The 12,468-nt window shown below is 40.1% G+C and overlaps 1 protein-coding gene across 1 annotated transcript in view; it reads left to right on the top strand.

The window, feature by feature from the left end:
* The first annotated feature begins 383 nt into the window (after positions 1–383).
* The window catches only part of LOC124270261 (major facilitator superfamily domain-containing protein 1-like), a 28,381-nt gene continuing 16,296 nt past the window's right edge, over positions 384–12,468 (top strand). Inside the window, exons 1-4 of the mRNA XM_046705299.1 lie at positions 384–477; positions 6,869–6,969; positions 9,877–10,013; positions 10,465–10,520. Coding sequence (XP_046561255.1) covers positions 396–477; positions 6,869–6,969; positions 9,877–10,013; positions 10,465–10,520 — 376 coding nt within the window. The 5' untranslated portion in view covers positions 384–395. The remainder of the gene's footprint in view (positions 478–6,868; positions 6,970–9,876; positions 10,014–10,464; positions 10,521–12,468) is intronic.

Below are 12,468 nucleotides of genomic sequence, written 5' to 3' on the forward strand. Positions count from 1 at the left end.
AATGATGAAACACGGTGAAAATTGGCAAATTCTTAACAAAACTTTACACCAAAACGCAGCAGTTCACAAGTACGATATGTGCACATGCTTTTCAGCAATTTGATGGATGATCCTCGTGCAGTGCATCTGCATAAGGTCTGCAGTTGGTTCCCCCCAAGTTAGTGGAGAAATTCATCTTCGACGTAACCATATGTTTATACATAACACATAGTGACTGCTTTAAGTGAGTCTAAACTTTTGGTGGGTAGTATATATGGTGGGCGCAGTATCATCTACAGACTGTACGCGATACGTGGAACCAGTCTTGTCACACGTCGCTAGAAGCTTCAATGCGGCGTACGCTGCTTGCGAATTCTAAACGTCGCTGCAAGAAGCTAGTGATATTAGCGCATGTGATGCGGAAGTATCAGTTCAAAGGTCACGAGCAATTTGACAGACACAAAACAAGCGCTATGGCTGGACTCAAGGCGACAGATTGTGAGTTTTCACTTGACAGTCGCATGTGGTGAACACGTATCTAGCTACTCTCTCCCTGTGTGTCGAAGTAAATGCACGATTGTGTTTGATGCATGTTCAGGTGACATCAACCTGACACCATACGCCCATGTCATTTAGGATGAATGATATTCTGAATGATGGATCAAGTTGTTAACAAATGTTTCTGTAAATGTATAGATTGGCTGCAAACTGTGGAATTGTTTCATGTATCCATACTAAATAAGGGAATATGTAAATGTATGGAGTATGTAAATAAGGGATTTTGTAAATGTATACTATGTATACTATTAGTACAGAAGGGAATATGTAACTGTATGCTATAAGGGAATATGTTAATGTATACTATAATTATTTAGTAAATATGGAAATACGTAAATGTATAGTATTGGTATCTTTTATTCAGTAATGTTTGATCGTAAGTTTTCTGATGTCATATGTTTTCGGACGAAAATGTTCACTCGGGCAGTAATGAGGGGTGTTGCTAACTTTTAAATGATGGCTTGTGTTTAGGATAATTTAAGTTAGTGATATGTTTTACAATTGTACATGCGATATAATCTAGACAGCAAAGGATTTTCTTAAGTGTCCAAAAACCCACAACATACACACACAAGAATGCAAAAGTTATAGTGATGTACATGCTTCAAATTGGCTGGAAATTATGCTGATGAATGTTATAAGGGTGATTTAATCTTAATCTTTACTTTTAGAACTTGTGCTAGGAATTTACTCAAGCGTTTAATACTATGGTTATTTTAACTTGACATCAGTCTTATAAAGGTTTCAGTTGTTGGTGGGTTATTCATATGATTCGAAAAGCAGTCTCTTCTTGTGAATATCTGTTGAATATTAGCAGGTAGTGTGATTCATCTTCAATACACACAAAGTCCTTAGCATGGCAGAATATATGTTACAGTCAGATTGTGAAATCAGTCATTTCGTGAAATAACTAAACATTTCAGTCATTTCGTGAAATGACTAAGAGGGTCAGCCATTTCTCTATTGGCTATATAAATAGGTTTGGACGCTTCCATCAAATTTGATGTAAATGTGCTTGATAACGATTGCCAATGTTTGTGATGCACGAAACAAATCGCCAAAACTCATTTTTGGCCCCGACTATTAGAAACATGAAACACATGTCTTAGTCGGATACATGGGAAAGATCGTGCGAAAAACAGTATAAATGGCCTGTCCAACACTGCAATATCACTGCACATAAAGTCACACAGAGAGAATGCCAAGGTTAACCCAGGAAAAAATGAAATGAAATTTTAGTCATTTCATGAAATTACTGATTTCACAATCTGACTGTAACATATGCACAAACGTTCATGATATGTGGTATTTGCATGGCACCCATATACAACTGCAAGTCTGAAGTTATTGCACCTAAACAAGGTTATTACTTTCTGCAGATAAGGGAGAAGGTCAAGGTTAAATATTCTTCAACATGAACAAGAGATTTATACTGAGAGTAAAATTTACACTTGGGTGATTGATGCCATTGTTGAAGAAAGCAGTCATAAAATCTCTGTTTGAAAATTACTATGAATGACGAAATACAGTATCTTGCAACTGGCACAGGAATCCAATTCCGTAGTTAAATAATAAACTTCTCATATGAGTTGCCACGTAGTTTTACCATTGTCATCAAGAGTTTTAATCAAATTATAAGCATGGAGGGGAAGTCTATGTTGCTGTAGCTGAATCAGGCTGCACCAGTACTGGGCTGCTATGGAGGTGTAGTGATACTGCAGGGACACTCTGCCACTCTCTCCCCAAACTGTTGCTTACCTAATCACTTTGAGCAATGACTTGCAGAATCCAATGTGCAAACTCTCGATAACATTGCAGTAGATGAGTCCCCATATCTCAGATCCATAACACAAAATATGTGTAACCATAGAATCAAAATGTTTTTAAAAGATCATGATGGTTAATATATCCAAATTGTTTATGATAATTACAGACTGAGAATAATGCTTTCCTTGCTTGATCTGCATGTTTAAAATTTGGGCCTTTGTTTATGATATTTTCGGAGTGAAAATAGTACCATGACGTCTGTACACATTAACCACTTCTGCTATATTCAAGAACCATTTTTCACAATTTCGAAGTGCACCTCAATTGCGAAAGACTGTTATTTTAGTTTTATTGAGATTTATTTTCATTCCAGTTTCTGCACAAATAAAATGTTTTCCACATTAAGTTTCTTTTGAACCTATAAAGCAGTTTGAGATACAGATGATAAATCATCAGCAAATATTAGCATAATTACATCAGAAATGTGTGTTGATATGAACACACGTCTCCCACCTCCCTCTTCCCACATGCCAGCTGACTGATGGTAATGGTGAAAATCTGACCTGACTCAGTGAGTGAGATCATCTAAGGCCCCAAAAAATTATTACATGCTTTTCAAATATAGGGTAGGTGGGTCGATTATATCTTCTCCTTTTTTTTTCACTATTTTAATTTATTTTTTAGTAGCACCAGGTGTCTTCAAGAGTACGATATAATGTTGTGACAATGTCGTGTGGTGAAAATGTGAAAGATTTTTATATCAAATCATTATTCATGTTATGTATTTGCAGGTTTTGTCAGTGAAAGCCCATTGTGCCAATTCAGTGCAATCCATTTTAGCCCAGTATACACTAAAAACATGAAAATATCATACTCGGTTTGGATGCACTCCAGTCATGATTTTGACTTGGTTATGAAAAGGTTTAGGGTCGGTTGGGTGACCGGAAACGGACATATTTTTTTGTGGGGGCCTAAGAGTCTGTGTCGTAGGTTTGCTTGCTCCCTAAATATCCTCTTTGCTGCACTTAGAATGTTGTTTTTATGTGTAATCATGTGACCAGTCATGTGACTTTGTAGCGACAGGGGTCGCTACCTTCAGTCTTGCTTAGTGTACAGCGCAAAGTTTACAATAACTGGACAATTTCGTTGTCCATTTTGCAGTTGATTGGCCCTCATGATTAAAATGTCACCTACTGGGGTAATATCCAGTATGTATCTCTATTTTCTGCTTTGTCCCAAGTTTCGCTGCTTTCCTCCTCAATACCGTGGAAGAATAGCTTGTTTCTTCTTGATCGAGCCTCATAACCATCATGCTGGTCCTTCATTGTATTGAATTTTTCACACATGTGTTAGTTTTCAAAATCATTCACTCATCCAGTTTGTAGTAGATTGTTCAAAACTTTGATGTCATTTTTAAGTTCAATGTTATCTTCATTGGTGTATTTAGTGTTACACTGTTAGTGATTCCCACCTCACCTGATTCTTCTTGCGACAATGTTGACTGTTCGACTTCAGTGAGTCGGGGTTGGACTTGTCGTCACCACATGCAGTCAACAGCATAAACAACACCAAGACTAGCATAGGCGGATCCAGAGGGGGGGTGCAGGGGTGCTGAAAGTTTGTTAAATGACCATTGAAACTCGGGTGAAAATGAAGTGTGCACCCCTCCTTTTCTCAATAGTGTGCACACCCCACCCCTTTCTCAAAAAGCTGTATGCGCCCTGACTAGTCACAAAGTCATCAAAACATACTTTTTTCTGATCACTATTCCATGCATACTGTGTTTGGACTTGAGAGACTGTTCCTATATTGACTTAATATTGATCGAAACATATACCGGTACCCATTGTGGGAGCTTTGTCAACACGTCCACACACCTGCATTACCCAGCATGCAAACTCTAACTATCTTTACCATACATAATGTAATGAAACTAATTAACACTACACTCCACCAATAATTAACTGATAATCTGTTACTGGACAGCAGATACCGAAATATTTCTACCTAAAATATCAATATGTTAGAGACATTAGGCTAGAAGAAGGGAACGACAGGACAAAACTGAGTGGTGGGAATCGGTTGAAATATCATAATCGATTATCGGTTGCAATCCGATCAATGATTGATTGTACAATTGGTTACACTGATTAAGAATTTACAACTTGACACTTGTGCAATTCTAAGGTAAACATTTTAACTCTTTTACAATACTGTATATTTGTCATTTTTTTAATTATGTGATAACTGTGAGCATTAAATGAAATATGTCAGTTTTTGTGGTTGGTTTCTGTGAAAAACCTGACTTGAGGGTGCATCTACAAGAACTTAAAAACTCCTGAATATAATATTTTTCATAAGTTTTAATTGTCACTTGATTCTAGATTGTACAAAATTACAAACAACCTAAGTCTACATTGATCAACCAAAAATGTGTACAAAAATAAATACTGACAGACTACCAAGATATAGAACAGATGACTGTTCAATTCATTCTTTTGCTTACACTATCACAACAAATCGTCACTTTTTACACTAATGTCCCGTATATTACTGTAGATGAGCTGAATTTTGAGGACAAAAAATAGCAGTCTGTAGAAGGGAGTCGGCTTTTCTATGGGTTACACTTTCAACAACTTTTTCAGGGGATAAGAAAATGACATGGTATCGTTTTGAATGACAGACAGACAAGAGAAGACGACTTTACAGTTAAACATCACTCGACAAGATTATTTACCTTTTCATTTCTAATTGGTCTTGCTAGGCATTGTATTATATGCAGGGATTAAGATTACCATGTCTATTTGTCTCGTATGTAAAGCCGGAAATAGAAATCAGCCATGCACACGTTTCCCAGAGATCTAGTTAAAACATACCAAATAACATAATGGGATGATTCTGCCGCAGTGATCGTTAAAACATACAGTATATGACCCTCTATAAGCCGAATTTTGAGGACCAAAAAAAGCAGTATGTAGATGGGGGTCGTCTTATCCATGGGTTACGCTTTCGTCAAACTTTTTTCCAGGGGTAAGAAAACAACATTGTATCACTTCGCGTGAACAAACAACAGAAGACGACTTTGTCAGTAGAGACGTCAAATTTGCAATTAAACATCACTAGACAAGATTATTTACCTTTTAAGTTCTAAGTTGTTTTTGCTGGGCATTGTATTATTTGCAGGGTTTAAGATTACCGTGTGTATCTGAGCCGGAAATAGCAATCAGCTGTGCACGTTTCTGGCGATCAAGTTCAAACATGCACAAAATATAACGGGACGAATTCTGACGCAGTCATCAGTAAAATATAATACAGAATACTATAAGTTAACCCAAAGAAATATATCCTAGTATTGTGTAATTTTAATTACAGTTTTTGCTCTATAAATAAATTAAGATTAATATACGGTAATATCTAAAACTATTATTTTACCAAGACAAATATATCCTAGCATTGTGTAATTTTAATTACAGTTTTTGCTCTATAAATTAATTAAGATTAATATACGGTAATATCTAAAACTATTATTTTACCAAGACAAATATATCCTAGCATTGTGTAATTTTACTTACACAGGGCTCGATTTAGTTCTGTGTTACTTGCACTGGTGCAACCCAATATTACAAAGTGCAATCTAGCTATTAGCTGAACTTGCACCTGGTGCAACTCAAGTTTTGAGTGGGTAAACTCTCAATAAAACATCTACATAATTCAATACCATATTTCTTACATTGCATATTGCAATAAAAGCAGTGCAACTGGAATTTGGATGGTGCAACTAGGTTTTTATCTTAGGTTGCACCTGGTGCAAGTAGGTTAACATCTCTTAAATGGAGCCCTGTTACAGGTTTTGCTCTATAAATGTAAAATATGTTTAATCAATACTAAGGTTATATGGACCCTCACAAACATGGTAAGTGGAAGTTGAACGCGAATGGAGTGAGGTGAAATAAACATGCCATTTCACACACGTTTCCACCAATGTTACTGTAAACAAGGGCCTCCATGGATGATTACGTGGTAATTAGTTCATGATTGTTGAGAATAATCTGGAACTGAAATTGGTGCTATCGCGGTTGGAGCGAATAGCGTACCCCACATGAACATGGTAAGCGAAAGTTGTACGCGCATGAAATGAGGTGAAATGCACATGCCAGTTTGTTGTGATCGCCAGCTACAATAAGTATGACATTTAGCAAAATAAAATATGTATGCGTATCCATTTTCTGTCAACTACACTTCATTTCGAGGCGGTGAGTAGATGCAAAAGGATTATGATTTCTGTGAATAATGCGGATAGAAGTTATAATTATCGGTGACTGCCTGTTGTCTTGTGGTCTGAGTTGGGTATTCATTACTGTTTTTCTCATAATTATTAGCGACAATCGATTATGAAATTTTGCAATCGATTGTCGCATCGGAAAAGGGTAACCTATCAATTATCGATTATAATCGATCTTTGGAACACCACTAAGAATACAAGACCCTGACTTGTGTCTATTGAATTCTGTATCCTAAACTTCCTATGTAATATTGCCTTTATATCAGTCTTTCTGTATTCAAGGTGGCTACCGCTTTGTGGTCCTGTTCTTCAACTGCATGCTGACCTTTGGTTCATACTTCTGTTTCGACATGCCCAGTGTGCTCCAAGATGAATTCACACAGGTAAACAAAATATATGGAAGTGATAGTTTTAAAGGTCACATTCAACCAAAAAATCAAACATAATTAAAACACAATTATCACTTCTTCATGACATATAATATGCATTGCTGATTATGAAAAAACAAATAAACAAAATTATAAGCGTATAATCGCAAATCAAAAGTGCAATATTTTGTACTTGGGTTTACCTCCCTCGAAACGAAGCAGCCGGGATAGCGAACCCAGTCAGAGCGGGTGGGTGTGCACTCAAGTGTAACGGCTGGTTCATTAGCAGATGCTGCCTTCACGGCTCATTGTGTGTGTATATATAGAAAGTTGGGTTTTGTAAATACATGCTCATTTTTTGTGTATAACATTTTGCAATCAACAGACATCATAACATGTCATGTGTTCAAGTATCACACCTGCCTGTCTGTGTAATTACATAATGTGACAGAGACCGAACTCGGGCCATAAATCAATGCGTTTTGTTTATGGTGTATAGTCTGATTGGTGTTAAGTTCAAATTGCATGTTGTCAGTGATCGCAGTTGTGTATTGAATATTGTCATTAGCAGACAGGCAGGCAGACACACAGGTGTCAATAAAACAAGACATTGAGTTTTGTCTGTGACAGCGACATATCTATATCACAGTTAGAAATTGTGTCAACTCTAAATAATGACATTGCTTTTAAGTATCGAACTGAGAAAGTGACTCGGTAAGAAGAACGTGTGGTGAAATAGACAAATGAAATTATATAAACAGTTTATTTACTGTCATAACATACAAAAGCTCGCGCTTGTGAGATATCAACAAAACATTAGGAAAATAGCTCACACCAAAGCCTTCACCGAGTATTCACAAGACAGCCCGCTTCCAAGTTGCGCGAACCTATTTCACTGCGCACGTGCTATGAGCGCAACCCAGCTGTTGAAACCCGTATTCCCCAGAAAAGTCTGGGGAAAATTAGTGAAACGTTTGAACTCCGATTTCGCGCGTTTTTTTCAACGTGTTATTTTTCAACTTTATAAGTTGAATTTGCATTTTTGACGCTTTGTTTCGGTAAGTCCATACGGAAAGGTATCAGAATCTGCAAAGTTGTGTTTTACGTTGCATGTGACCTTTAACCTTTATTGCTAAATTCAGAAACTTCAGAGTTACATGCAACAATCCAACGTTTGTCTCACAGATATACAATAATTGATCAAACCTTAAATTAGCAAAGGAGAGCAGAAATTACAATGCTGATTTGAATGTGCATGCATGTAAGGGTGCGTGTGTGTGAATGTGCATGCATGTAAGGTGCGTGTGTGTGAATGTGCATGCATGTAAGGGTGCGTGTGTGTGAATGTGCATGCATGTAAGGTGCGTGTGTGTGTGAATGTGCATGCATGTGTGAATGTGCAGGTGAATGTATGTAAAGGTGCGTGTGTGAATGTGCATGCATGTAAGGTGCGTGTGTGTGAATGTGCATGCATGTAAGGTGCGTGTGTGTGAATGTGCATGCATGTAAGGTGCGTGTGTGTGAATGTGCATGCATGTAAGGGTGCGTGTGTGTGAATGTGCATGCATGTAAAGAGTGTGTGTGTGAATGTGCATGCATGTAAGGTGCGTGTGTGTGAATGTGCATGCATGTAAGGTGCGTGTGTGTGAATGTGCATGCATGTAAGGTGCTTGTGTGTGAATGTGCATGCATGTAAGGGTGCATGTGTGTGAATGTGCATGCATGTAAGGGTGCTTGTGTGTGAATGTGCATGCATGTAAGGGTGCGTGTGTGTGAATGTGCATGCATGTAAGGTGCGTGTGTGTGAATGTGCATGCATGTAAAGTGCGTGTGTGAATGTGCATGCATGTAAGAGGTGCGTGTGTGTGAATGCATGCATGTAAGGGAGTGCGTGTGTGTGAATGCATGCATGTAAGGGTGCATGTGTGTGAATGTGCATGCATGTAAGGGTGCGTGTGTGTGTGAATGTGCATGCATGTAAGAGTGCGTGTGTGAATGTGCATGCATGTAAGAAGTGCGTGTGTGTGAATGTGCATGCATGTAAGGAGTGCGTGTGTGAATGAATGCATGCATGTAAGGAGTGCGTGTGTGTGAATGCATGCATGTAAGTGCGTGTGTGTGAATGTGCATGCATGTAAAGTGCGTGTGTGTGAATGTGCATGCATGTAAGGAGTGCGTGTGTGTGAATGTGCATGCATGTAAGGGTGCGTGTGTGTGAATGTGCATGCATGTAAGGGTGCGTGTGTGTGAATGTGCATGCATGTAAGGGTGCGTGTGTGTGAATGTGCATGCATGTAAGGGTGCGTGTGTGTGAATGTGCATGCATGTAAGGGTGCGTGTGTGTGAATGCATGCATGTAAGGGTGCGTGTGTGTGAATGTGCATGCATGTAAGAATGTGCGTGTGTGTGAATGTGCATGCATGTAAGAAGTGCGTGTGTGTGAATGTGCATGCATGTAAAGTGCGCGTGTGTGAATGTGCATGCATGTGCGTGTGTGTGAATGTGCATGCATGTAAGGGTGCGTGTGTGTGAATGTGCATGCATGTAAGGGTGCGTGTGTGTGAATGTGCATGCATGTAAGAGTGCGTGTGTGTGAATGTGCATGCATGTAAGGGTGCATGTGTGTGAATGTGCATGCATGTAAGGGTGCGTGTGTGCGTGCACTCTGCAGGGCTGAGGTTGGATGCCTTGTCCACATGACCAAACGTTAACACATCAGCAAGTTGACATGGTGAGGTATGTAATCTGTAGAATGACACCACACTACAGGTACATGTAAACCACTGGCTTGGTCTCCCCTGCTGAGACAGAGCCGGAATCTTGCTAACAATAGGGGGGAAACGTTTTGCACTTTCTCACTCTGTCTGACATTGAATTGAAACCCGAATCATGTGTCCTAACTGTTGCTGTAACAATTTCCAGTCCAACAACTGTACCAACTCAACAGGAGGGAGTACATTTGATGTTGATGCTGGCAACAACACTTGCAACAACTGCACCGACTGTCTGGGGATGTCGCAGGATGACTACAACCTCCTCTACGCCATCTATGCTTGGACGTAAGGCCCACTGAATGTTGTGTTTCTAACCTAGAGATTATCATGGTTATACATGGTCAATTGGCAACATCTATGTGTCTTGTGTCCTTCATGGCTTTCAACCGTGTGGTACCTGGATTTGTATTTATTACAGGTTTCAACTGTTCCGTTAAGAATAAAACAATTTGTAAATGAGATTCTAAACGTACATGCCAGTCATTGTAATTTTTTAGTAGGAGTAGATTCGAAAATTCTTTTATTCTACACTGCTGTAGGAAATCTATAGTTATACATAGATGTATCTGTCCATTAAGTTCTCATTCAGAAATTATTGTAATTTTGAATCCTCTGATCAAATAGAATCCAGTATTTCCTAGTCATGGAAAGGATGAATCACAGTTATGTTTTCCAGTACTTTACATGTCCATGTGTTTATGAATGTGTTTATGAACGTCCTCGTTACCTGCTGTAGGAATGCTGTAGTTGTCATAGGTGCTGGATTCCTCATTGACAAACTGGGAAACAGAGGTAGGTGTATTGTATGAATACCTCTATTGACCGTATATCCCTGAGTCTGAGACAATACCATGTATAATGTTATCGCAAGATCATAAGCTAGCCTTGACAATATGTTGCATGGTGGTGGATCTGAAAGTTAGCCCTGTTTTGTGGAGCACAGTAATGTCATGTTACATACTGATGCTAATAGACTTGGGTTAATTCTTTTTCATATATTCCTCCTTGGGGTACTTATAAGCATTTAAATGTCCTTTTAAAATCCCTACGACAGTTGTAACAATATTTGGATAAAATAGTTACAAAACAAAAAACTACGTTTTGTCTTGTGAGACCACCCCTACAGGGCCCCACGGGCCCCTACAGCCAAGGACAGGTAACTCTAGACTATAACCTCGTACCTCACTTTCCATGCTGTCATTTGATTGACCAGACGTGTGTCCCTTCTCAAGAGAGTTGAGTTTGAATTCCCTTCACGATGAGTGCTTCGGAAACAGCTACTGTATGTATGGTTCTCTTTCTTCCCTGCATGGGCGATAAAGAGATTGTTTCTGAATATTTTCATTCATCTTTTGTTGTAACTTTGTGCCCGTCCCTGTCGGCTTGCCATGTGCCTGTCAAGATGGCGGATGGATGCCTTAGCTATGCTCATTCTTTCATTGTCTTCCATTTGGGTTTTCAATGTTTAATGTGGTTATAATGTATTTATGTATACGTTTGCGATTTATTACGCATTCGTTTAGCAGGTTAGGGTGTTTTTCCGCTGCTAGCATTTTATATATATATACGTTATTAGTCATATTTTATGGTCATGTTGCGGTGGGTGCAGCCTGTTATTATCTGCTGTTATTCATCTAAATGCATGTATGTGTTATATTAGCATTAGTTGTTTATCGCCCATGCATGTTTTGTGTATTGTATATATGGGGCACACTGTAGGACAGTTTTTCACTTTTGCAGTTTAAAACCTGCGCTATGTGTCATTCATCCATTCCCGTCAAAGATACTCATGATGCGTGCTTCCAGTGTTTGAAGTAGGGTAACCATGAAGAACAAGGTTGCCCCGCTTGTGCCTGTTTCACGCCTAAAACGATTAAGCCTCGGCGGGCGGATACTCTGTTTTACAGCAATCTGATCCGGGCGGGGGGTGATATTTGGGCTCAAGATCTCCCGTCCAAGCGTTCACATAAAAAGAAGGTGCCTGCTGGGGCCTCCTCCTCCACGGAGTTGGCTTCTAAAAAAGCCAAGGTAGTCAAGGAGTCCTCTCCTGCCCCTGTCTCTGCCTCCCCTGCACCTCCTGTTGCTCAAGCCCCTGTGGTAACATTTGATGCCTTATCAAGTTTGTTTCAGGAGCAGATGTCGTCCGTGAAATCTTTGATTGAGCTCAAGGAGCTCAGCACGCCTGTCATCAGGGAAGGATCGGGCACATCTTTGGGGGGACGGATGCAGCCCGATCCCAGGCTCGGGGATAGCTCCTCCCCCCGGGCAACTTGATCCGAGCTTGGGCTCAGGTGATAGTTTGTCTAGGGCACCTTGTGTCGACCTAGCTTCGGGCTCAGGTTCGTCACATGCACCCGGCGCCGGCGATTCAAGTCTTGACCTTTCTTTGCATGGTGCCCCGACCGGCATTCGCCCTGGCGCTGACCAGCTCAGGCGCTCCACGGCGCCCTGTGTGCAGTTGGGGCAGCCTGGGAATCCTGTAGGGGCAGGCTCTTCCCGGGCACCTTGGCGCCCCGGTCTGGGTTCCACCAGGGGGCAGGGTGACTCGAACCTTTTGGCTCCACTTGACCTTTTGAGCCCTTCATGTTCGGCATCAGTGGCGCCCTGTGTGTGTTTGCCTCTATTACCCTCAGGGAGTCGTCCACTTCCTCCCTGGCTTCGGCCAGGCAAGGCAGGCGGCTTCAACCCTTTCGGGCCAATGCCCCCACACTTAAGTCTGCATACCGTTCCTTCGAGGAGG

The sequence above is a fragment of the Haliotis rubra genome, unplaced genomic scaffold (assembly GCF_003918875.1).
Source record: "Haliotis rubra isolate DU_JTF1 unplaced genomic scaffold, ASM391887v1 Scf102, whole genome shotgun sequence".
Taxonomy (NCBI): domain Eukaryota; kingdom Metazoa; phylum Mollusca; class Gastropoda; order Lepetellida; family Haliotidae; genus Haliotis; species Haliotis rubra.